Consider the following 25,272-nt stretch of genomic DNA (forward strand, 5'->3'; position numbering starts at 1 on the left):
AATGGCACACGTAGGAGAATCCCTTTGGTATTTGGGGGACTGAGTCTGGAGCAAGGTCTTCATGAACCCAGCTTTGCCAGATCTCAACTAGGCATCTCAGCAGGTTGAAATGAGCCACTCAAAAAAAAAAAAAAAAAAAGTTTAGCAGAAAATAATGAGTAAAAATAATAATAAAGAGAATAAATATATTTTTTTTTACTTCAAAGGAAAGTGAAAATGGAGTAGAATTCCTTTTTAGTTTATGAACTTGGGGTTCAGAATAAATTTTTATCTTCACTTTCACCTCTCCCTGACATACATGATGCAGCTTTTAGGCCAGTGTGGTTTGCTCTGGGCTCAGACCACAATCACAATGACTCGATTCGTTGGGATCGTGTTAGACAGGTGGGTGGCACGTTCGACTTTCTCCTGCCTATGTTCCTTCCAGCACTGCGGTGACACCGACTGTTAGTGCCTATCGACAACAATGATGCCACCAAGCCCTCCATCGATAAATCACATCGGACTGTGGACTTCCTTTCCTTGCCAAGTGAAAGAATCGCCCCAGATAGAGCCGGAGTCCTAGTTTCCCTAATTACTTATTAAATGTATGGCATAGCTATGGATGCTAGAGCACTGGGCTTAGAGGTCAGGAAGAGAACATTCCTATGTGATTTTGGCTGACCCCCAGGTTTAAGATGCGAATCACCAAGTCAGATAGATATTCATCTCAAAAACTCACTCCACTCCCTAAATTGCTCTATAGAAACTGGCAATGTAATATTTTACTCATTCAAAGAACAATCCTTCTGATAGTGCTTAGTGGTATGAGAGGCCATGGAAACCCAATTGCTGGGCCACATAGGTAACTTTTTCGGCAGATTTCTGGGTTCCACTCAGGGATTCTGATCCGATAGATATGGGTCAGGGCTCAGGAATCTGAATGTTTAATATGCTCTCCAGTTCCTTCTGATGTACAACTAAGTGTGGGACCCACTGGCTAAGAGTCAGAGCCATCAAATAGAGCGACCCCCTCCCCCAAATTCTGTCTTTTGCCTGTTGAAGAGCTATTATTTCAGAACTAATCGGCACGTATCTTTGAGTACCAAATGTGGGCATCCTACCAGTGATGTATAGAACTAAGTAGCGTCCTTCTAAGCATGTAACCTTATTAGGTTAATCAAATAGTTCAGACCTACCCTAATCATGGACCCTCCCTGTGGGAAATATGAAGGGTAATTCAGCCTAATCCCCCAAGTGAATAATTAATTTTTTTCTCTATCAGATAATTATCTAATCTAACTTGAAGACATCCACAGCTAGTTTCTTCTATGCATGAGCCCATCTTAATATTGGAAAGTTCTCTCTTAGTTAAAGCACTGGGTAACAGCTCTCTAAATACCCTGAGTTTCGGACATCCCTTTAGCAATCTAATGAGGATCTGAGAGTTAACAGCTAATGACTAGCTGTGATTTGTAATGACGGTCTATTTTATTAGTGGGACAGACTGTCTACTGCCCCAGCTAAGCTTAAAGCTAGCATTTTTCCTTTATGTAAAGATTACTGAACACAAAGAGGAGTCCTGGCACATTGCATTATTTCACCCAGTTTACACTGTGAAGACCAGAACGAGCTGGGCATATTTGCACTGGAATTGTTTCAAACGGTTGGTGTATATTTCTGAACAAGATGTACAAATATTTTTAGGGGTTTTAAAAATAATGCGTCATATTTTCTGTACTCTTCTTAGGAACAGTGTCAGTGAAGAAAAAGGATGGATTTTTAACAATGCGATGTTTGGGGGGTTGTTTTTTGAGGCTGAAATATTAAACAAAATATGCCAGTGGTGCAGAAAAGGGTATATTTGTTATTGACCAATAAAAGTTCCCAGAGTGTTATTATAAATAACATTCTATTAAAGGAGCTTCTTTATTTTCTACCAGTTGATTTGATAAATGAATACCAGCATAATGTCTTAGGACTTTACCATATGAATACACATTTCCCTTTTGGGTTAATAAAGTAGTCGGGAAAGTTGACAAATTCCGAAGCATGTATATTATTTTCAGGGTCAGAGGGGAAGTATTAATACAAAAATGTTACTTGAACTGTTTGCATTATTAATCAATTGATGTTTATTTCTATTCATTTCATGGGATTATTTTGCTTATTAGATCAGAGTTTAAGATTTATTATAAAAAAAGGTCTTTCCTTTTTTTTAGGCTTTTAATTTTTATTTTTTGAGACATAAAGGCTGTAGAATTGACAAATTTGAATAACCCTAAAACTGCATGGAGAAGAGTTGGTCTTAAAACCACACAGCATGACTCTGTAGGCAATGTTAGAAGATTCTGGCATTCATTGTTGAATTTTGTGCACACGTTTTCTTTTCTTTTCTTCTTAATTTGCATGTCAAGAAAGTGGTTCCCTTTTTTTTCCCTCGTTATTTCATTTTCTTCTCTGTGAAGACACTGTACATTTATTTTGATCTCATTTTCTTTCCGTTAGATTTCTTTTCTTCTGTAGTGACATTTAGAAAGGTATTTCTGGTATCATTCTTTGAATCCTTCAGGGGTGACAGCTAACGGGTGACAGAAAACAAAAATCTTGTTCACATTTGTCGCTTACTTATTGCACATTTTAGTACTCTTATAATTTCTCTAATTTGCATGTTACAGAACTGAAGCCAGGACAAGAAATAGAAATTAAAGCGAGAGAACGTTCCACAGTGGTCGTTGACTGAAAATAATAATCTGCATGTTGTTTTCCCTTCTCCCTCCTGCATGCAGGGATTTGGTTTCGTAACTTTCGAAAATAGTGCCGATGCGGACAGGGCGAGGGAGAAATTACACGGCACCGTGGTAGAGGGCCGTAAAATCGAGGTGCATGTCCAAAATATTTTCCTTTTCATCTTTTTGATAAGTGTCTGCTTCACGCTCATTTGTTGTTTCAGATGCATCATTGTGTCTTGTATGTGACCCTACTCCCTTCTCATTGTTTATATATATATATATATATTTATATATAAAAAGGAAAACTGGCCTTAATTTTTTTTAAATTTTCCTTTATTATGTTACTCTTATTACTGCTAAAAGGTGGATGGCAAAAGTGAGACAAAAGAAAGGTTAATCTGAAAGGGATTTTTAAATTATTTTATTTTTCATGTCTTATAACCAATGGGTGCAGTAGATTCCAAGCAGTGGAGAGAGTGTTGCCAAACAAAACAAAATACAGAGCAGTTTCTTTTTTTTTTTCCTTTTCTTTTTCTTTCCACTACAGGGTTGATGAGGGATCCACAGTGGTGTGCAAATTAAGCCAAATTGTGAAAGAAATGGCGTTCGAGAGAACGATTGTTTGGGGAAAAAAAAAAAAAAGTGAGAGGTTTTTGTCATGAAACCTTTCTTTTTTTTTTGTTTTTTTGTTTTTTTAAGAAGCCAGTTTGAACTTTATATTCTTTTGATCACAAAGTGAATAACCAAACAGGATTTCCTGTTCAATATCTGGCCGTTCTTCATGGAAAAAAATAAACGCTAAAATTCCGATACTCAGAATCTGCTCTTTCTACCACTGACTCTCCCTCAAAATGACCACAGGGTAGTATTTGTTAAAACTTAAAAAAAAAAAGAAAAAATACCAGTTAAAAATGCTTTAGTCTTTGGAGTAAGATGTTGCATATTTTGCCTTTCATTTCCTCCCACCCTCGACGATAACCCTTAGGCCCCTCACCAAACTCTCAGTAACCATGGTAACTGTATACAAACTCATGCTGGCGATGGTGGTGAATGGTAAGTGGTGAAATCCATCTGCCGTTTCACGTATTTAGTGCTGATATATCTCTATACATATATATACCACGTGAATTTTTTTGACTTGTTGTATTAAGTTTTCTTGATGCTCTATTTTTTTGGATATTGGTACGCCTGTAACTGAGTGTACGTTCTAAGCTAGCCTGGGAGGCACTGACTGGATTGAGATATGACCAGTGCACATCTTACTCAGATCGTTAACTCCATATTGTGTTAAACAATGCACCCTCTCTTTTATCCTTTTGTTAGCTGTGACTTTAAAGCTTGAATGATTTTGTTAATTCTTGCGATGTAAAAGGCTCTTGTTCCAAGTGTTGAATGCTAGATGTTGCTTCCCGATGGTTCTTCCCTCGTAAAGTGTTGCATACGGCTAAAACTTGTTTGTCCTTTTTTTGACATTTATGTTCCCTTGTACCTTGTCTCTCCCCTCTTCTATTCCACTGCATGTTCCTTCATGTGAACCTTATTTTATGTTTAAAAAATATTTATTGTTTCTGTGTTACCATGGAGTACACGCATGCTTTTCAGTCTTCAATTATGCAGTTCCTTTTAATTTGCTTTTACTGTCTCCTTATTAAACTTTTAAATGATATGACATTGCTTTATTGAAATGATTTGTTAAGTTAAAATGGTTATGAAGTAAATGTAATTATAAAAATGTATGATTTTGTTATGCACCTACTGCCTTTTATAAATTAAAATGCATTTTAGTTTTTGGTGTTTTTTTTTTTTAATAAGTAATCACAGTCATAATGCATGCAACTAATTGAAATGTGGACTGGCCCTGGAATATGTGCTTATTTGAGTTTTCTATGTACATAGGTAAATAATGCCACAGCACGTGTAATGACAAATAAAAAGACTGTCAACCCTTATACAAATGGTAAGTAGAGATTGGCCTTTTACAAGAAATTGTCTCTACCTCAGAATCTATTAAGTAATTTAACTGGGGAATCTGTTTCAACAAGCCATATTTGCCTCAGCATGGCTACTGTGTCCTTGCTGCTGACCTGCTACAGTGAACCACTTGAATCAATAAGATAAATTTCATGACAAAGGCAAATTTAGTTCTCAGGTTAAGAGTGCATGTCCTTCTTTCAGTCTCTCTGTAATAACTCCCATGTGAGTGAGATACAGTACTTATTTAGGAATTACTTGGGTAATTTAATTTATTGTTATTGGAGTTAGTTGAAGGAGGATGGAAGTTTTGTTTGTTTCTTTTTTCATCACCACCTCTTCACTGATCACTAATCATCCCCAGAAGTGGGACTGCAGAATTTGGTTCTGGCTTTGAATCTTCTCTGGAGCTATTAGGCTTTTAAAGTGCCTTAGATGGTGTCTCATGACCAGTTCCATAGTGAGTACTGGTTGACCACCAGTGGCATTTGGGGGCAGGTGAGGGTGTTGCTGTGTATTGCAGACCCCTTCAGGACAAGGCATTTCTGCCCTTGCTCTAGAAGAAGACATCTCAAGACGCTTCATAATAAGGATTTAATATGTATGAAGAGTTATTTAAAATGTTCACACATTTTGATTCTTTAATCCTTCTCAGAAAAAATGTCTCTTAAGATATATGGGGGGAGGGAGGCTGCTGATATGCTAATCACATACTTAATTGTACCAGAATTAGAAAGAATGTAATGTAGTAAGTTAAAGTTAGAGCTTAGTGGAATATTATAGTCATTAAAATGAGTAGGATGAAGACTACAAAGGGCCTCATAATGAATTAAAAATTTTAAAATAAGAAAATTATATGTATAGCATGATTTGAATTAAGGTAGGCAGTACACCAAAATGTTAATGGTTGAATTGAATTGTGAGACTGGAAGATATTTTTTGTTTTATAGATTTTTAAAAAATAGCAATTTTATTACAGTCTTAAGGAAAAATTTATGGAATTTTCCATTTTTAACATTTTAATTACACATGAAACATGGAAATACAGACATTAAAAAAGGAAAAGAAAGAAAGAGAGAGAGGGAGAGAGGAAGGAAGGAAGGAAGGAAGGAGGGAAGGAAAAAGGGGGGGAAGAAAAGGCTAAAATATATTTTGAATGACACTACTGCCACCTTGGTTTCCCAGCTACCTCCTCAGAAGGTACCACTATTACAGATTATTGTCTATACCTTTATTTTGCACTTTCTTGTATATATACGTACTCAGTATATATTTATAACATTCACAGTAGTGTGTGCATTCTTTTTATATGAACATGGTGTACATATCATTTCTAATTGGCTTTTATAAGTCATATGGAGTTCTTTCAATGTTAATACATACAGACTACATTCATTCTTTTTAGTGGTTACATAATATTCCATAAAATGAATATATGGGTTTATTCCCGCCTCACGTACTGATTGACATTTTTTTTTCTATTATAAACAATACTACAAGCATTTGGTAGTTTTGTTTTTCTTCTTTCTTGTGCAAATGGCTACCAATTAGGCTAAGCCAGTTTGTTCTTATTTTTAAAAGGGGCAAAATTAAACAGAAATATACCCTCAATATAATAGGAGTCTAAGGAGAAAGACCAGAAGAATTATTTATTCTGCTGACCCATTTTCCCAGCTCCAACAACCCAAGACATAACCTTAAATGGTATAGAAAATTTTTGCAACAGACTTTGAATGCCCAGTGATGAAATGAAGCAAACCGCTGAGTTACATGTCATGAAGACTTTCTACTTGGGTAAAAATGATAGCTCTGCAACTTGCCAGAGCTAGTACACAATGACACCAACATGACTACTGGGCACTTTCTTTAATTATGAAGTAGCAATTGTGTGTGCGTGTGTGTGTGTGTGTGTGTGTGTGTGTGTTTGCACCACGCATGCTTTCATGCGTATGCATAGATGTTCATATCTGCTGCTTATGTGAGAAAATAAAGCAAGGGAAGCCAAATATTATTCCTTAAGCCATATGTAGGCATATTTATTTTAAAGAAAGTGCTATTGATCAATGACATACTCAGGGGCTGAAAACTGGACCTGTGGGCCTTGGAGACACAATTCAAAGCCTGTTTATTAATAGCCAACATCTCTGAATGTATGGCATTATGTTAAGCATTTTAGATGCACTGGGTCCACGTGAAGTCCTGTAAAGAAGACATAGTTTTCCTGTGGTAAAGCTGTAAAATTTGAGGCTAGAGGAGATGGAGTGATTAGTGAAGGCTTTTTTTTTATTATGAAATAACAAAATCTTGTGGCCATGCCCATGTGTTATGAGTGCATCGCTTTCCCCTGTCATCTTACAGAGCTGCACTCAAGCAACCAGCTACAGGAACAGGAAGATTATTAAAGTTGCAGCCCCAAATTCCCAGTTTGGTATGTTGGCATAAACATCCCGCATCCCATTCCAGGGAACCATGCATTCTTAGTTTCCAGAAATGTCATATGGGTCTCTAATCTGTGTACCCAAAAGGGGGTACTCAGGGGCTTATCCTGTCACATGGACTGAGGATGGTACCTAAGGGGTAGATGGGCAGTCGCAGTAGAACTGACTTTAAAAAAAAAGGCAGATCCTAACTACATAAAGATGATTGGCTTCCATAGTGGAGATGGTGGAGAATTTTGGTATTCAAGAAAAGTAGTTTTCAAAGCTTTTTCAATCCTTAATTCATGAGTACCATCACTACAAGTAAAATTTCCCATAAAAGGCAATCCAACATAACTGAAAAGATATGGGTCCCTCTCAGATGCTTAACAAGCATGACTGTGTTAATAGAGGATATTATCACTACCAAAAAGAAAAAAAATAGAAAACGAAAGAAGAAAGTGGTAGCTATGTGAGATGATGGATATGTTAATTAGCTGGATTGTGGCAAAAATTTTACAGTGTGTATGTATATCAAATCAACAAATGGTACACCTTCAATCCTTCAATATAGACAAACTTAGTTATCAGTTATACCTCGATAAAGCCAGGAAAAAAAAGAGAAGTGAGGACAAATAAAGTCACATGGAAATGAGAAAATTGATTGGTGAGATTCATTCATTCGCTACCTCATTCATTCTCACAAACCATCAAACTTAGGCTGCAGCAAAATTATGCATCACTAGAGTCATCAAATTTTGAGATCACCTTCACGTGGAAAAATATAGCTCTCCATGCCAGCATCACATTCATGCACTCCTTCAGTCTTGTCAGTCATCCAGCAAAACTTTAAGCAACTGCAAAGTTTTTGATGATGAATGGGACAGGACCCTAACCGCGATAAGACACAAGGTTAGGAGGCTCTGCTATAGAGGACCAAAGTTAATGAAATCATGGAGGATGTGGATTCCGTTTCCCAGGACATTTGAACTTGGCAATAAGAGAAGACTGTAGAATGACACATAGGCGTCTGGAAACCCGCCCCATCAGAAAGCTCCACAAAGAGGGAATTGGGCGGGCTGCTTCTGTATTGCTGATTTTTCCTGAGGACACCAACCCTCAGAGAAGAGTTAAGCTTTACTGAGCTTATTGGAGATCAAATGTTTCCTCTGTAAAACAAGTTGAAAATCAGATTCTCAGGAACTTCTTCGATGTTGGAGAAGCATTGGTGTTGGATGTAGCTCTTTTATTTTCTCCGAGATCTTAGGAAGGTTGAAAACGGGACAAAAAGACCCAAGACTATATGGAGAGGTGGACTTCGCATCATACCTGCCTTTCACTGGCTATTGAACTGCAGGCAGGCTGTTGAAACACTCCACATAACAGCTTTCCCAAGTGGGACCTGAGAAATGGGACCTACTATATAGGGTATTTGTGATTATTATGGGAGATAAAATACTCAAAACAGTGGCAGGGGTACAAAGTCCCCTAAAAATTTATTTACACAATAATCTCAGTAATAAGTTGCCATCCTGTTCTCTTTTTTTTTTTTTTCCTGTAGATAGTAAGCTGAGTTTCCTGATAGACATACTAACTTAAGGATCAAACATTCAGATGCTAACAGAAGCTGGCTAGGTCAAATAAATAAGGAAGCAGAGAGGGTCTGAGAAACTTGTGGCCTTTTGGGACTCTTTCATTTTCATACTGGGAAAAGCAAAGTATGTCTCTTCTAGAAGAAAAAAACAGCACAGGGTAACAATAAAAGATTGCTGACCTTTGGCCTCCAAGCCCAGCATGTAATAGGGAGGAGACAAACTGGAGGGTTAAGTGGGGTGGTCCCTCATCACCCCCAGCAAATTGGTCCATGGGGGATTCTTAATCTAAAGTTGCTATTTCTGCTCATGTTTGAAGAGAAACAGAAATCCTCTATAGACGAAATTTAAATGTTGACAATAAATATGTGTTGCAAAAAAAAAAGTTCCTGAGTGAACCAGATGCAATGTGCAACTGACGTTTCATTTTGGGCATTGTCGTCTGCAGCATTTCAAACGCCAGATCCCTGGCATCCTCAGGCCATGTCTTTAGAAAACCTTGGTATGCAGTTTGGAAAACCCCAGACTTTTTTTTTTTTAACATCTATTGGAGTAAAATTGCTTTTCAATGTTGTATTAGTTTCTGCTGTATCACAGAGTGAATCAGCTATATGCATAGGTATATCCCCATATCCCCTCCCTCTTGCATCTCCCTCCTACCCTCCTTATCCCACCGCTCTACGTGGTCGCAAAGCACTGAGCTGATCTCCCTGTGCTATGCGGCTGCTTCCCACTAGCTATCTATTTTACATTTGGTAGTGTATATATGTCCATGCCACTCTCTCACTTCGTCCCAATTTACCCTTCCCCTTCCCCGTGTCCTCAAGTCCATTCTCTATGTGTGTGTCTTTATTCCTGTCCTGCCCCTGGGTTCATCAGAACCATTTTTTTTTTTTTAGTTCCATATATATGTGTTAGCATATGGTATTTGTTTTTCTCTTTCTGACTTACTGCACTCTGTATGACAGACTCTATGTCCATCCACCTCACTACTCAATTTTGTTCCTTTTTATGGCTGAGTAATATTCCATTGTATATATGTGCCACATCTTCTTTATCCATTCATCAGTCTATGGGCACTTAGGTTGCTGCCATGTCCTGGCTATTGTAAATAGTGCTACAACGAACATTGTGGTACATAACTCTTTTTGAATTATGGAAACCCCGGACATTTAAGGGTGATTTCTTGAATGTGTTCCTTCGATACCCAACTCCGCAAAGCCCTAGAGAAGGCACATGCAGAGTTTTTTGTGTGCACATTTAGACCTGTCTTTTAACACCTAATACAGCCATAGTTAACACTGGGGACCTCGGCCAGTGTTTCTGCAGAAGGCTGGCAGATGACCTTTGAGAAGCTAAATTTTAGGAGGGGAACACTGATTTGGATGCAGCCCCTTGAGGCCAGGCCGCAGAGGGATCTCTCTAAACAGCTCCTATGTGTGATATGGAGTGAGACCTCCACATGTCTGGTCTCTGCTCCATTGCCTTGTTGTATGGGGGCCCTGGGAGCTGGGAGCGGTGGGCTTTGTCAGCTGTTCTCCCTTTGTTGTAAGCTTCATTGTTCAGTTTAATGTCCTTGATCAAAATCTCTGAATTTGCAAGGCCTGGGGACATACACAAACTGCCTGAGAAATTAAAACTGGGATCATTTTGTCCGTCTTCCTGACAGTGCAGGCTCCTGTGTCCAGCAAGGTGATCCCAAGGGTCCCTTCCAGGTACTAGAAGGAGTCACAGGGACTAGGAGGCCATTTGCATGTGATTTGCATGCATTTACATAAGCCTGCAAGATCCCTGTTAAGTCTGAGCAGAGGTGATTTTCAAGGGCTGGATTCTTATTGCCTTTCCCTTGAAGACAGTCACCCCTAACAGGGCCCTTTTTTATTAGGTGTATATAGGGAAGCAGGTCATTGACGGTAGGAAGGAGGTCCTAGCTAAAAAGGAATGAGTCCATTAAAAAAAAGCTCTTTATTCTTTCAGTTCCTTTAGAGCAAAACTAAGTAAATATATGGAGCACTGACTATTTGCCAAACAGCTTTAGATGTTGGGAATTCACATCGGACAGCAGTCAGTCCCGCTCACTTCACCATTAATTTTAATGAAGCAGAAAGTTTATAAAAACAATTAAGAACAAGCAACAAAAGAAAAAAGATAAATCCAGGCAGTGTTAACCGCTATGCAGAAAACAAAACTGGGAATTGAATCAGGGGACAGCCGTAAGAGTAGGGAAGGAAGAGGCATTAAACAGCCTGCCCTGGGGAGACATTGGAGACCTAAATAATATCAGGTCAACTTTTGAGGAATGAGCAGAGTTCTCCAAGCAGAGCGAGCAGTGGATACAATCCAGAATGGTCTAGATTGGTCTAGAAGGATCTTAAGTTGTTTTGAAAAGATGAAAAAGGCCAGTGTCACCACAGTTTGGAGAAAAGGGAACAGTGGTACAAAACAAATGGACCGGGGTTAGATTGTGTGGGCTTGTAGGCCAAGGTAAAGAATTTGTGTTCTAGGGCTTCCCTGGTGACGCAGTGGTTGAGAATCCACCTGCCAAGGCAGGGGACACGGGTTCAATCCCTGGTCCGGGAAGATCCTATGTGCCACGGAGCAACTAAGCCTGTGAGCCACAACTACTGAGCCTGCATGCTGCAACTACTGAAGCCTGCATGCCTAGAGCCCATGCTCCACAACAGGAGAGGCCACCACAATGAGAAGCCCATGCACCTCAACGAAGAGGAAGAGAAGATGATGAGAGTTAGGACTTTGTTGCTGTGGACTTGTCCAGCTAAGAAATATAAATGTCTTGGGCTGGGATGGTGGCATTGGTGAGGGAGGGAAGTGGAGAGAGTGGAAACATCTTTTCAAAGTCTAACCAATAGGATTTTCTAATGGATGGTACATGGGATATGAGGGTAAGGGAAGCATCAAGGCATTATTTATCAAGAATTTTGTTTTGAGGAACCAAGTAGATGGAGATGCCATTTGCTGAAGGGGGGAAGACTTGGTGAGGAATCTGCTTCAGGGGAGGAGGGAGATGAGAAGTTGAATTTTCGTGCCTGTGGTGTGGTTCAGAATAGCCTTTATTTTTCCTACTAGAGCAGCCTTATTTAGGAGAAAAGACCAGTGATGGGAAGAAGGGAAAACCTGCACTGATGTTCCCATGACTACCTGAGCAGTCTCATTTCATTTTGCTGCTCACAGATCCCAGCTGACTTATTGTAGAGGAGACCTTGTCAATTACCTCTCTCAATTAATACTTGCAAATGTGAGATGGCATAGATCTTCTGAGGAGGGAGAGTATCATTTTGTTTCTATTATGTTTATATTGAATGGAAGTTTTCCATGGGGAGACTTGGTAAACTGGTAGATCATTGGTAGATAGTTAGAAAGTGGCATTAAGTAGCATGCCCTAAGAAGACATCAGGTCAGCTTTGTCAAGAGCTGAGAGATTGATTGATTAGTCAAAAGATAAATAGATAATAAAGAGAGAGTGATGATAGAGATGGTTGGATGGATGGATGATAGATATAGATAGATAGATAGATGATAGATAAATAGATAGAGTTTTCTTAGCCCAAGGAAATGAGGAAGGTAAATGTAGATGAAAGAAACATGATTTCTAGACAGTCTTAGACACCTCTGAGAAATCTGTTTCTTTGAGAAAAATGAAAGACTGAGAAATCTGTTTCTTTGAAAAAAATGAAAGACTGTTGGCCTAACTTACAATCTTTGAGAGTTACATCAAAGTTGATCAATGGTTCCACATTCAGTGAATGGTGTGTCCCAGCCTCATGTGCAAAAGGAATTATTTAAGGGAGTTAATAAGAATACATAAAAGAAACAATGGTTTCAAAACGACCCTGTCTCCACTACCAGTAAAAGGTAGGGGCATAAGCAGGATGTAAGATGGAGGACAGAGGGAAGAAGGGTAATAAATTCATAACTTAATTATTCACTTAATATGGCTACGTATAGATTTCTTTCACAAACTCTAGATTTCTGTGAAAAACTAGCAAGAGAAAATTAAATATGTTCAGATAACCCTGAAGCTTTCTTTGCAGCCAGTTTGCTCTATTTTCTCTTTGATTCCAAATGACTTAAAATGTGGACATGTCCTCAGAAATTGAGTATTTTCTTTTTTAGGAAGCAGTGAATTTCAGTTGGTCAAATTGAAGTCATTTTCCATATTTAGAAAGCACATATTCTGAAATGATTGGGGTAATTTTTATTTTTATACCACTATAGGAATTTCTATAAGATAAGATGTGTTTAATATAGGAGAGGAAGGTGACAATATGGAGTTTCAGAAGCCCCTGGGACAATACATCTCAGAATTTCATGTCTCGTTCTCTGGGTCTAAAATTGCAGCCAGGAGTTTCCCATTAATATGCCTGCCAAGTAATCCAAGGATAACCCTTTGGAAAACCCTATCCTAAGATCACCCTGGGTGCTGTAAACCAGCTAGTTTATTCAAATTGGAACGGAAAGTTTCTAGAAACAAAACATTCTTGGAAAGTTCTAGGAAGTTCTTAGGTCCATCCAGGGGCCAATCTATTGCAATATAGTGCCTCTGTCTTCCTTAGTGGATCAGTAGATTGCGGTCACCTCTCAGCTGTTCTTCCAGGCTCATCACTTAGACCAGGCAATAGGATGGCACACCCTCTCCCTCTGGGAAGAGCTCAGAGAGTACTTGTCACAAATACCTTCTCTCACATCACAACTCTCACCATTGCCTTTTCTCAGGAGCATTTAGTAGAGGACCTCTGATGTTTGACCTTCACCTCAAAGACACAAGGTTACCCACACCTGTCTAGTGTCTTTTGGCAAGTCTGTAATAGATGCTTTTATAAAGACTTACCAGCAGGAGCAGGAAATGATCACCAAACCCTAAAACATGATCATTTTTTGAGGTTGTTCCCTAAATAGTGCCCAGTGGGTGTGTAATGAGGGTAGCTTGATTTGCAAATATTCTTGTTTGCTCTTTTCTTGAGTAAAAGTTTCTAACGGGCCAGGATTCATTTTACAGAAAACGCACCATGTGGAACGTTTGGAACATTACAGGATTCTGTTAATCCTATATACAGGTTATTTGAAAGTTACCTTAGATATCACAGGCTTATTAAGAATTTTTATGGTTCTTGAATTCTTTGAAATGTATTCCACACAATCTCTAGTGGATAAATGTCATTTTCTTTGGGATTTAAAAAGCACTTTGGGGCTTCCCTGGTGGCGCAGTGGTTGGGAGTCCGCCTGCCGATGCAGGGGACGTGGGTTCGTGCCCCGGTCTGGGAGGATCCCGCGTGCCGCGGAGCGGCTGGGCCCGTGGGCCATGGCCGCTGGGCCTGCGCGTCTGGAGCCTGTGCTCCGCAACGGGAGAGGTCACGGCAGTGAGAGGCCCGCGTAACGCAAAAAAAAAAAAAAAAAAAAAAAAAAAAAGCACTTTGGAGTTCTGTAGAGTCTCTGGGTCACAATTAGGAATGACGATTTTCAGAATATGTTTCTGCAAAGAATTCTGTTCATCTTCCAAAACTTTGCAAACTTAATACAAAGGGATGTATTACAAAGGGATGAACTTAATACAAAGGAATATCTAGCAGTGATCCATGAAAGAAGACCAAAAAATTTAAATTATTATAGGGGCTCTAGAAAATATTGATATGGGATGAAATGAATTATCACATCCTTTTCAAAAGGTTCATCTGTAGCTGGTCAGTAGTTTCCATGCTATTAACTTGTATTGGCAGAAAATCAAAAAAGGGCCTAAATCTATTTTTCCTATGTATAGTTTTCAAGTATTCTTTATGCCTGCCCAAACTATACATCCTCTTAATTTTAAAATTAAAAAGAAATACACCAACCCATTTGACTTGTAGTTAATTTGCAATGATAGGAGTTGTTGAATCAAATGTGATGATAACATTTTTGTGTATTTGTTTTAAGGCTGGAAATTGAATCCAGTTGTGGGTGCAGTGTACAGTCCCGAATTCTATGCAGGTAAAGAGTTTTCTCTTTGCATGATGTCTTCTTGGTCTTTTCTAAATGTGCTTTGCCTGCCCATAAAGAATGGGTTTATAAAATAATCTGAACTGATAAATTCCTATCCTAGCAAGTTTTGAATGATTTTTTTTTAAGGCAAAACCAAAAGTGTTTAAAAGCTTTTAAAAAATAAAGGGGAATCATGTAAGTTACATTGTGGCATAAGCATGGAGCCACGGCTCCTTGTGACATTTCACACTGATTTTGCCTCAAAAAAAGCACTGAGATTTTGTTCAAGAGGTTTGAACAAATGGACAGCTGCTCATGCCTGTTTTCTTTCAATGTGCCTGAACGTGTTTTTCAGCCATACGTTTCCATTTGGAATTGCATTTTTTATTCCCTTGGCAAAGCAGAGAGTTGGCTTAATTATCCCAATAATGTGCCAGTGTTTTGGAATTGCAAAGAGAAGGATTATTTAGAAAACTAGGAAAGCTAAGTTGTCCTTCTTTTTCCATTAATCAATTTCCCTTAGCAATTCCCTTTCTCTCTGCTTTGCCTTCAAGGGTATATAGCTTTCTCCTCATCCCTTCCCAGCCACCCAACTGCCACTCAAATCCACTGTCCCAGAAAACTTGGTCATCAGATTTGGGGAGAGAGTAACTCAGAAGCAACAGCAGCTGAGATTTTTTGCTCAGCATAGCCTGTTACTTCTACCTGTTACTTCCCTGCTCATGAACAAGGCTGCATTGAACACCTGAGAACCTTAGTAGATTTGTCACATTGATGTTGAAAAGAAGTCTTGCTTTGATGTGGCCCTTGCTTTTTAATAAGGAGAAATCAATGACCCGTTGGTTTAGATCCACTCATTTTGTAATCTCTTGATGGTAAGTCACACCCCTTGCTTTGTCTCTTCTGAGATGCCCTACGTCAGTCATCTTCCCGAAACTAAACATTGACCCTAGTGGATGACGAAGGAACATAGGAAACTTAGACAGCTACTCTAGCACAAAAACCAACTTGATTTTAATAGATGGTAAACCTTGGAAGGCCCAATGTGATAGCTGAGTTCTGGATTTTAGGTAGGCAATATTTGTAGTTGTTCTTCATGTGTGAATTTTATTACAAGCCTGGGTTACGACCAGGGATTCTAATAGTGAAGTAGTTGTGTTGACTCTTATTGGGGAGGCAAGACCTAGCTATAAGGCTTTCCATGGCTATGTGGTGGGGTCCACTTCCTGAGGGGACACATAGAGTGAGGAACGTGGGCATTACTATCAGGCAGCCCAGGATGGAATCCTGGTTTCTCTACTTGCCAGCTGTGTGATTCTAGGCGAGTTACTTAACCTCTCTGTGCCTCAGCGTCTTCATCTGTTACATGGGAGATGATAGTAGTAACAAACGCACAGGTATTTATAAGAATTACATGGGTTAATATCTGAAGAGTGTTTGATGCATAGCAGCACCATATAAATGTCGAGGAAATAGAAATAAATAAGTTAATGTTCCACCTCTCTGCCATAAGGGGAAAGTTAACTGAGAGCTGATTCTGCTGAATTCTGAGTGTACCACTAGACTAAAAGATTCTCTTTTAATTCATGAGAGGACTAGTCCTTCAGTGCTCAGCTTATCAGTTCAGGGGGCACAGATATTGCTGGGATACATCTTTGTCCAAAGCTTCAGAGAAATGAAATCCCCCAAAAGGGCAAGAAGGAAGTTGGAAAGCAGCTTCTGTGTATCTGCTGGGAGTGCTGGGTGAAATGGAGTCTCTGGAATAAAGAGGTGGCAGATTCTGCGTGTGTGTGTGTGTGTGTGTGTATGTGTGTGTCCGTGTCTGTGAACGTGCCTATGTGCATGTTTTTTCTCCCCCAAAATAATGAGATCAAGAGCAAGAAGCAAGAAACCATTCAATGAGGAGGTAGGGTATGAATGTACGAATTGTGACAGAGAGAGGAAAGTACATTTTTCCAGCCCTACACAATGTAGTTGCTGGTCGCCTTTGGCTCAAGCAACCAGGAAAACACCAAATATCTACTTTCCAATGATTTCAAACCTCTGTGCATATCTGTGGGTGTTTAAGAGGCCATTAAGACAGAAGAAACAATTCAGAATGACTTAAACGTACGAGAATACATGAATCTGCATAACTTTTAGAACATTAGAGCAGCCATTCAGATGAGCCCTGGGCCCAGCCTCAAAAGTTAGATCATTGGGGCTTCCCTGATGGCGCAGTGGTTGAGAGTCCGCCTGCCGATGCAGGGGACGTGGGTTCGTGCCCCGGTGCGGGAAGATCCCACATGCCGCGGAGCGGCTGGGCCCATGAGCCATGGCCGCTGAGCCTGCGCGTCCGGAGCCTGTGCTCTGCAACGGGAGAGGCCACAGCAGTGAGAGGCCCGCGTACTGCAAAAAAAAAAAAAAAAAAAAAAAAAAAAGATCATTGGACTATGGGGAAAAAATAAGTTGTAATAAGGGTTACTCTTGATTGAGTACTTTTATGGTCAGGCACTGTTCTAAGCACTTTACCTAAATTAATGTGTTTGAATCCTCATGGCAGTTTTCCAAATGTGGAAACTAAGGTACAAAGGGTTTGCATCACAGGGCTAAGATTTCACAGCTGGTAAAAAGCCAGCTAAAACCAAGAGCCTGTGTTCTTTGCAACCAGGTTACTTTGCTTTATTTTTTATGAATGTTAAAAGTCATCATTCTTATTGACTGTGCCCTCTGATAGTAGATCACGCTACTGCTCTCTCCAAATCAGTCAAATTAAAGAAAAGAAGTCAGATAATAATTTTGGATTATTCCAAATACCACAGTATTCAGACATATTAACTGCTTATGCCAGGGGAAGCTTTCAGGAGCCCAGACAACCAAATAATTATTTCTATGAGCTGCTTCAGTAAACTTAAATCTAAAAAAAGGGGGAGGGGGATGAGGGGGCACGGAGAAGTAAATGTTACTTGAGAAATCTGAATATTTGTGTTTGGTGTTGCCAATATCTGGGCTATCCTTGATAATCAGAGGCTTTCTCTTTTAGCCTGTATGTTTGTCTATGTAGGTAGACAGAGCTCATGATATTCAGAAATGTGGGGAAATGTTGCTGCAGATCCAACACTCCAGAACAATTCCTTTTAAATACTTGAAGACCCATAAACACTGAGAATCCTGCTAGCTTACATCTAAAATTTCAGGCACCTGTATCTGTGGAATGCATATATGCAAAATAGAGCTGTAGAATGTATTCATTTCCATAACCAGGTATAATGCCTCATGTTATCCATTTAAATACCCATGACTAAGAATCTAGGGGGCATTTTAAATTTCCCCAACTACAAACATAGTCTGGATTTATCTTGGAATTTTGAATGTGCCCCAGAGCTGAAATGAAGACCTTGTCATTGATTTGCTGTGGGTATTTCACAGGTCAGCCCTGTATCTGCCTGACACAGAGAGCCAGCCTTATTTTATTAGTCATTTCTATATATAAGACTTCGTGTTAATGACAAAGATCACAATATTCCCATAGTATAATTATTGATTTTATGAAGCTTATGCAGAATTAACAACCCAGCCTCCAATTGTCTCTCAGAATGGGGCATGAAAAGTGCACATATTTTGTAAATTAAAATCAATATTTTCAATTTCTCCTAAAGGTAATTTTCCTAATTTAGTGGACTTTTCCCCTAACATTTATTTTCCCTTTAATTATAAAATGGCAGGTTATCGATTTTCGTCTGTAACCTCTTGACGCCCGGAGTGTGTTTTTATTGCTCACGCAGGGTGGGGGTGGGGAGAGCAGTTATACCTCTTAATGAGGATCTTTAATTACTAGCTGAACAGTATTAATTTGCTTTGATAAATTATGACATGCACTCTCCCTCACACACGTTCTAAGAGAAGCATTTAGAAAGCTGTTAGGAAAGGTCTTTCATTGGGGGTGGTTTTTCTGAACTCTCATCAAGTTTTATACCTGCAAGAACTCTTTTAAATGCTTATCCAATACCAGTTTCCAGAAGCAGATACATCTAAATCAGCATATTCCATGAACATACATAAATCTCCTCCAAAGACAAGTGGATGTTTTCCTATAACACTAAGCAGCAGCATTGATTATTTCCTAAGCCTAATCATCTTCAGACTCCTTGAGGCTTATTCTCATGACAAATGATTGATAAGTCAATACAAAAAAATGCCCAGGTGAGTTTCAAAGACTAGCCAGCATGTACGGGCATTCCATTTTAGAGTCAAAATAAAACTGAAGGCACTAAGTAGAAGTAAAACGTCTGCAAATATCTGTTCCCAGTAGCATTTCTCAGGTTATTTCGTGTAATTAAAAATAGGGTTTTTAGGAATCCCGCTGCAGAGGCCTCAACAGGGATTCTTAGAGTTTCCTGTCATTCTGAGAAGTCCCCTTTGCCATCTAATAAAAAAGTTTTTTTTAAAAAAAGTGATATTCTTAAGGGATAATCATGATAGCTAGCCAACAAAACTGCTGATTGAAAGCACCTTTAATCTTCATACATGAGTAAAACAAAATAAAAATAAAAACAGAAGGCTATACACAATTGTCGACATGGTCCTGACAAATGGCAAAGTCATCCGTTTCTCACTTGCTGTGGTAAGATGGCTGCAAAGCTCACGCACACTGTATATCATATCTGCCAACTCATTTCTGTGATTAAATATTCCATCAGTGGGGCTATAAGGCAGCAAAGCTTCACAAGATTCGTAAGATGCACCACTTGAACGCACATAACTCACTTCCGTGGATAGGGAGCTCCCCGCCTGCAAAGGAAAATTGGAAGTGAGTTAAATTACTCCACGAGCTGTGATCAATAGGGAGAGGAAAAGATCTTCCAATGCAATGCAGATCTAAGATAGAGTAAGGTCCTGATGACTAGAAATACACAATTAAACTCAAAAGGAGAGAGATGCAGAGTCAATCGACTTAGAAACCTTGAAGATGACAGTGAACAATAGTCTTGGTGACACTATTAGTGGGCTTTTGCGGGGGAGGAAAGAAGGGGGTCCTGAGTGGATCCTCCTTCTGAAAATAAACATTTCTGCTTTGTGGGGAGTGAAACAAAATGACGGGTGCTAAAAGAAGGGCATACCTATCTGCAAAGTCACACTTGAAAAGTGGCCAGGTCTTGAAACTAGGTTATCCTGGGGTTATAGGGAGGATCAGATAAAATAATGAGTGTAAAAGATCTTCATAGACTGTAAAGTAAGATAAAGATATAAGAGATTAGTGTGATCGCTGAAGCCACCTGGATTGATTGTGTCCACGTCGGCACAAGCCTGGCCACGGATCACATGACTTGATGCCAGGCTAGGGGATGAGAAAGTGGATTGGGATCTCAATATAAAGGTTAAAAATGAAGAGGATGGATGTAGTGCTCTGTGATTGCGTAGCTCGAAAGGGCAGGTGTATTTGACCTTGGATTACCGGGACAAAGGTATTGGTTTTCTATGGGCTCTTGGCCACTGTGAACCATGATTCATCTAAGAATTGGGTCAGAAGTAGGTAAATGTAGGTCTCCCTCCCCCCACTTCACTTGGTTGAGTCCATCACAGTTCAGAGAATGACCTTTAGCCACACTTTTGGATGGACTTCCTTCCATTTCCTTTCCTGCAATCTGGATGCAAGAGCATCTGAAAAAATGTAAAATTTGTCCAGAACCTGGGATAACCTGACCTAAGTTGCTTTTCTTTTATTGATCACAATCCTAGACTTTGGATTGGGCTTGGGGTAATCTGCCAAAAGACTGGGTACAAAGCACACCCCGTTTTGGGTGACTGCCTTAGCATCCTGAAAGAGTATAAGGTGGGTTGGAAAGGCATCTGCCACCACCCAGAGCCCCTCCAAGCAGCAAATATTCAGGTGTACCTCATGACTCTAAAGTTGCGCATATCCACCCAGAGGACCAGCCTCGCCTGGACTCAGAGCCAGGGCAGTGAGGAGCTGCTTCTTGTGAACAAATGACCTTTGGCTCGGTGATGTTGTGTATAATTTACACATCTGCCAGATTCCAGTGCAGTGCACTTCAGTGAACTGGAACGGAAGAGTCCAGATTTAAGTCCCCGAGCAAAGGATTTTCAGCCTGGAAATGTTCCACTTCAAAGAGTTTATCTCGTACATCTGTTTACTTTTGCCTCCCCTTTTGGTGGCAATTCACTTTGCTTCTTCTCTCTCCTCCCTGCTTCTGTCTTAATGGATTTCACTCCATCCCTGGCCACATTTGGCCTTAATTTTTATCTGCGTCCTTCCCTGTCCTACAGAGGGAATGCAGCTCGGCTTTGATGGAGCCTGTGGGGATCTTCAAACAGGATCGGCACTCGCTTATGTGCTGAAAACTGCATTTCCTAAATAAATGAGTCCCCATTCTATTGCATGGAAAGGCTATAGCAAGGTGAGCTTGCCCCAAAGCAGGGAGTGACAGGATGGTCCTTGTAGGAGAAGCCCCACCACTAGGCTATGGAGGAAGATGAGGTTCGGGTATCTGGCTCTGGATAAATTTCATAGGGAAAGTTCTAGGTTGCCCTCATCAATATACTCGGCAACTCAAAACATTAGCAACGTAAGCCAACTCTAGGCGCTTAATCTGTGCCAGGCGCTGTGCTAAACTCTGCGTCTCCTCCAATTCTAATAAAAATGTTACAGCATTATCTTCTTTGTAGAAATTATGAAACCAAGGTTTTTGTGGAGAGTTTATCTCATTTCCTAAATCACAGAACTAGTTTGTGAAGCATCTGTACATTATATAAAGGTCTTTTTTCTAACCACAAAGCCCATATTTTTCACCACCTTCCGATGCAGCTTCCTCAGTAGTAGATGAGGGCACCCCCTCTATGCCTTCCATTCATTAGGTCATAGAATATAATGGCAATTAGTAAGAGTATCTTTGCATTTAATATTATTGGCTGCATGCCCAACCCCCATGATGGGATGTTTACATATGTTTACAGAGATTGCAGCTTTGCAGGATGAGTGTCATTTTCTTCCTTTTGCAGATAAAGTAGAAATCCAGTGGAGTGGAGTTGCCCAAGGTTGCTTACTTCAAAGGTTAAAGAGCTGATTCAAACCCCTATCTTTGTATATCTTATTACAAAGCCAATTCCTTTCCCTGCAAGTTACCTCCCATATGTTACTAAACGCAAGCTCCTGTGCCTCAGGCACAGTGAGGCCAAACAATACTGAAACGTCAGAGTTTGGAGCAGAGACAGGTTTATTATATAAAGGTCTTTATTATATAAAGAACCATGCGAGGAGACAGGTGGCTCTTGCCCCCAAACCCGCAAACTCCTTGAAGGGTTTCAGCAAAGTATTTTTAAAGGCAAGGCGAAGGAGGGGCCAGGTTGGTTGTTGCCCACTTCTTGGTGTCGCAATCCTTTGTGCACATAGCTCAGGTCACGATGTTCCTATAAACCTCCAACAAAACAAATGTTATTCTCTGTTCTGCAACTTTATCTCTACAAGAATGGAAAAGTGTTGTACTCTTAAAGGTCAGAGCCTTGAGAATAGCTATCCTGTATATTTCAGGCTATAGGCAACATTCTTAACTCTAAGCAAAAGCAAAAGAATACAAAGGTTAAAGTAAAAGAAACAGATCTAATGTGGAGTCAGATTTGTTCTTCCCTATTACACAGACATGCTTTAGTTAATCCAGTATTTTGGATTGATGGTTCTTAACTGGGAGTGATTTTGCCTCCCAAAGGAATCAGGCAATTTCTGGAGACAATTTTCACTGTTACATCTGGGGGGAGGGGTGTTCACTACTGGCCTCTAGAGGGTGGGGCTAAGGATGCTGCAAAATATCCTGCAGTGCCCCGGACGGGCCCCCACACGAAGAATGATCTGGCCTAAAATTCTGACAGTGCTGAGATTGAAAAACCCGGTCCTAATAGAAGCACATGAGTAAAGATGTGACCTATGCACTAGATATCTTAAAAATTCTCATGCCCTGCTGATGGCTACTGTTAAAGATGTCCAAGCAGCTGTAGTTATTGATGGCAATCAAAGAATGAAAGAGAGACATTTGCCCAAATGTTTCCTCTTCTGGGCATTCCTTTATGATTTTTGACTCCAGAGGGAAAAGCATAGTTTGATTTATGCTGCAGAGCTGGCTGGCTTGGTTAGACATACTCACAGGATGCAGAAAGGCTGATACACTCACAATTCCAATTTATTGCAACAAAAGGCTACAGATTGAAAATTGGCAAAGGGAAGGAGCACCTGGGGGGAAGCCCAGAGGAAACCAGGCGCAAGCTCCTGGGTGTGCTCTCCCTGTAGAGTCACAGGAAGTGCTTCGTTTTCCCAGCAAAGATGTGTGACACCACATGCAAAGTGTCGCCAGTCAGGGAAGCTCACCTGAGCCTTGGCGTCAAGTTTTTTGGGGGGAGTTGGTCACGTAGACCTGGAGCACCCATGACTGACCTCAACTACTCAAACATTAGCCCAAAGAGCAAAAATAAGTACTCACCATAAATCACATTGCTTCCATAAACAATCTTATCAAACTGGTACTGTGTAGCCCAAGGCCACAGGCATCCAAAAACAATCTCATCAGCTAGAATATTCCACGGGCTCAGAACTCATCTCCCAGGAGCTGACCAGTCCTAAAGACAAGGCTTTGGGGGGAGATGCACAAGGTTTGAGCGGGCCGGGCTTGCTGAGTTAACCCTTTCCTGCCCAACATCAAAAAAAAGAAAATGGAGTTGGCAAGCTCAGAACATATCACAAGAGTGATCGTGATGGAAGTGGTGAGGATGAGGCTGGTGATATAAGACAAGACGTACTACTGTGTTTGCTGATTCTAGGAGAAAAGATGAAGCTGAATTTAGTTATGAAAGAGGAAGGAATGAGTGGCTTTTTCACTTAGAGCAGGGGTCTGCAAACTTTTTCAGTAAAGGGCCAGTTAGTCAATACTTTCAGCTTTATGAGCCATATAGGCTCTGCCACAGCTACTCAGCTCTGCCCTTCTAGTGCGAAAGTAACCATAGATAATACATAAAGGAATAGGCATAGCTGTGTTCCAATAAAACTTTATTTAAAAACACAGACATTTACATTTCATGTAATTTTCATGTGTCATGAAATAGTCATCTTCCTCTCCCCACCAACCAGCTATGTAAAACTGTGAAAGCCTTGGCCCCTACTTTGCTGACCCTGGCTGTAGATTCCAGATTTAATAAACACAAAGCTTATGCCCTGGGGAGGTGTTTTGGTTTGGGTTTGGGTTTTTTAGCATTGCATTTTGGTAGCAATTACACGATACTGCATGAACCCATGGTTAGCTGGCTGTCACTCAATTATATGATGTCCATCAAGGAAGGGCCAAAGAGAGAGGCTGTGTATGAATTCACACATACCACTGGCTTCCATTAATTCATCCTTTAGCTCAGGACCTGGGAAGTGCCAGGCACTGTGGTAGGCTCTGGGGTAGCAGCCCTTCCCTCCAGAATTTGGCAGGGCAGTAAAGGATGCACACAAATAAACTCAGGGTATAATAAATGATGATACCTCCTGGACCACTGGAAAATAACCGCTCTCTCTGCATTGAAAGGGGTGCCATAAACTGGATCTGGAAGGATAAGTTAGAGTTTGCCAGCCAAGAAGGCAGAGAGAAGATCATTGTAGGGGTAAATAAGGAGAAGTTTGGTAGCGTCCAAAGGAGTTTCTCAACCTTATCTTCAGAATCCACGGAGAAAAATTAAAACAGAATTAAAAATAAATACAAGTACTTGATGTTCATCTGAGATGGGAATTTCTGAGGCAAAATCAGTTTTCTCCAAAGACTGAGAAATATTGACTGAGATCAGAAAGAACCTTCTAGAGAAAAGTTGCTAAAGACCTGATAATACCATAAAAAGGAATCTGGATTCTGGAATTTATCCGTTGAGTGGTTGACAACCATTGAAAGCTCTGATTAAATAAATGAAATAATAAAAAAAAAATAAGAACACAGTGATGAATTAGGACCCAGACCTACATTTGCAACAAATCGGAGTCTTATCATGAACAATATATGTGGGTTAAGCCCTGAAAGATGTAAGACCACATCGGTGACTGGTCACCAATCCCAGAGACTGGGTTCTTGACAGACCCCAGGATTACCAAATGGTGCCCAACAACGAAAGCTATTATACAATGTGTCTCCTACTTTTGTCCAAAACTTTTCTGAGGAAAGCAGATTACCAGAGATTTTTAAAATGAGGTGGGTTCATTTTTCTCTTTATGTTTTAACTTGAGTTACCATTCTATCATAAACCATTTCGTTTTGAAGATTTTTTTGCTTTCCACTTTCAGCGTTCTTTTCAAAATTTATGGTTCACTGTTATTAGCCCAGCCAACTAAGTTGTTGTGTAAATAGAGACAAATTGGCTAAATAGTGTTTAATATACTTTATGTTAATAATACGTAGATACTCATTCTCCAAGTATAAAACGAAGCTGTCCCCTTTTCTTTTAAAAAATTTAGTGTTGAAGAACCAACACACAAATCTCAAAATCCTAGTTAGATTAACTACACTGATGACAGTTAACGCATTTCTAGAACTTCTATGGAACTGTTACAACCCATTACAGTCAAAATATTGGTTTATGAAAAATTAATAAAGC

General features: G+C 39.9%; 1 protein-coding gene across 20 annotated transcripts in view; it reads left to right on the forward strand.

The window, feature by feature from the left end:
* RBFOX1 (RNA binding fox-1 homolog 1) overlaps positions 1 to 25,272 on the forward strand; it is a 2,185,863-nt gene that overhangs the window by 2,065,609 nt on the left and 94,982 nt on the right. For all 20 annotated transcript variants that reach the window (XM_033428861.2, XM_049699911.1, XM_049699912.1 and 17 more), the window contains 3 exons: positions 2,769 to 2,861; positions 4,608 to 4,668; positions 14,623 to 14,676. In XM_033428861.2, the coding sequence (XP_033284752.1) occupies positions 2,769 to 2,861; positions 4,608 to 4,668; positions 14,623 to 14,676 (208 nt within the window). The remainder of the gene's footprint in view (positions 1 to 2,768; positions 2,862 to 4,607; positions 4,669 to 14,622; positions 14,677 to 25,272) is intronic.

Source organism: Orcinus orca, chromosome 16, assembly GCF_937001465.1.
Source record: "Orcinus orca chromosome 16, mOrcOrc1.1, whole genome shotgun sequence".
Taxonomy (NCBI): Eukaryota; Metazoa; Chordata; class Mammalia; order Artiodactyla; family Delphinidae; genus Orcinus; species Orcinus orca.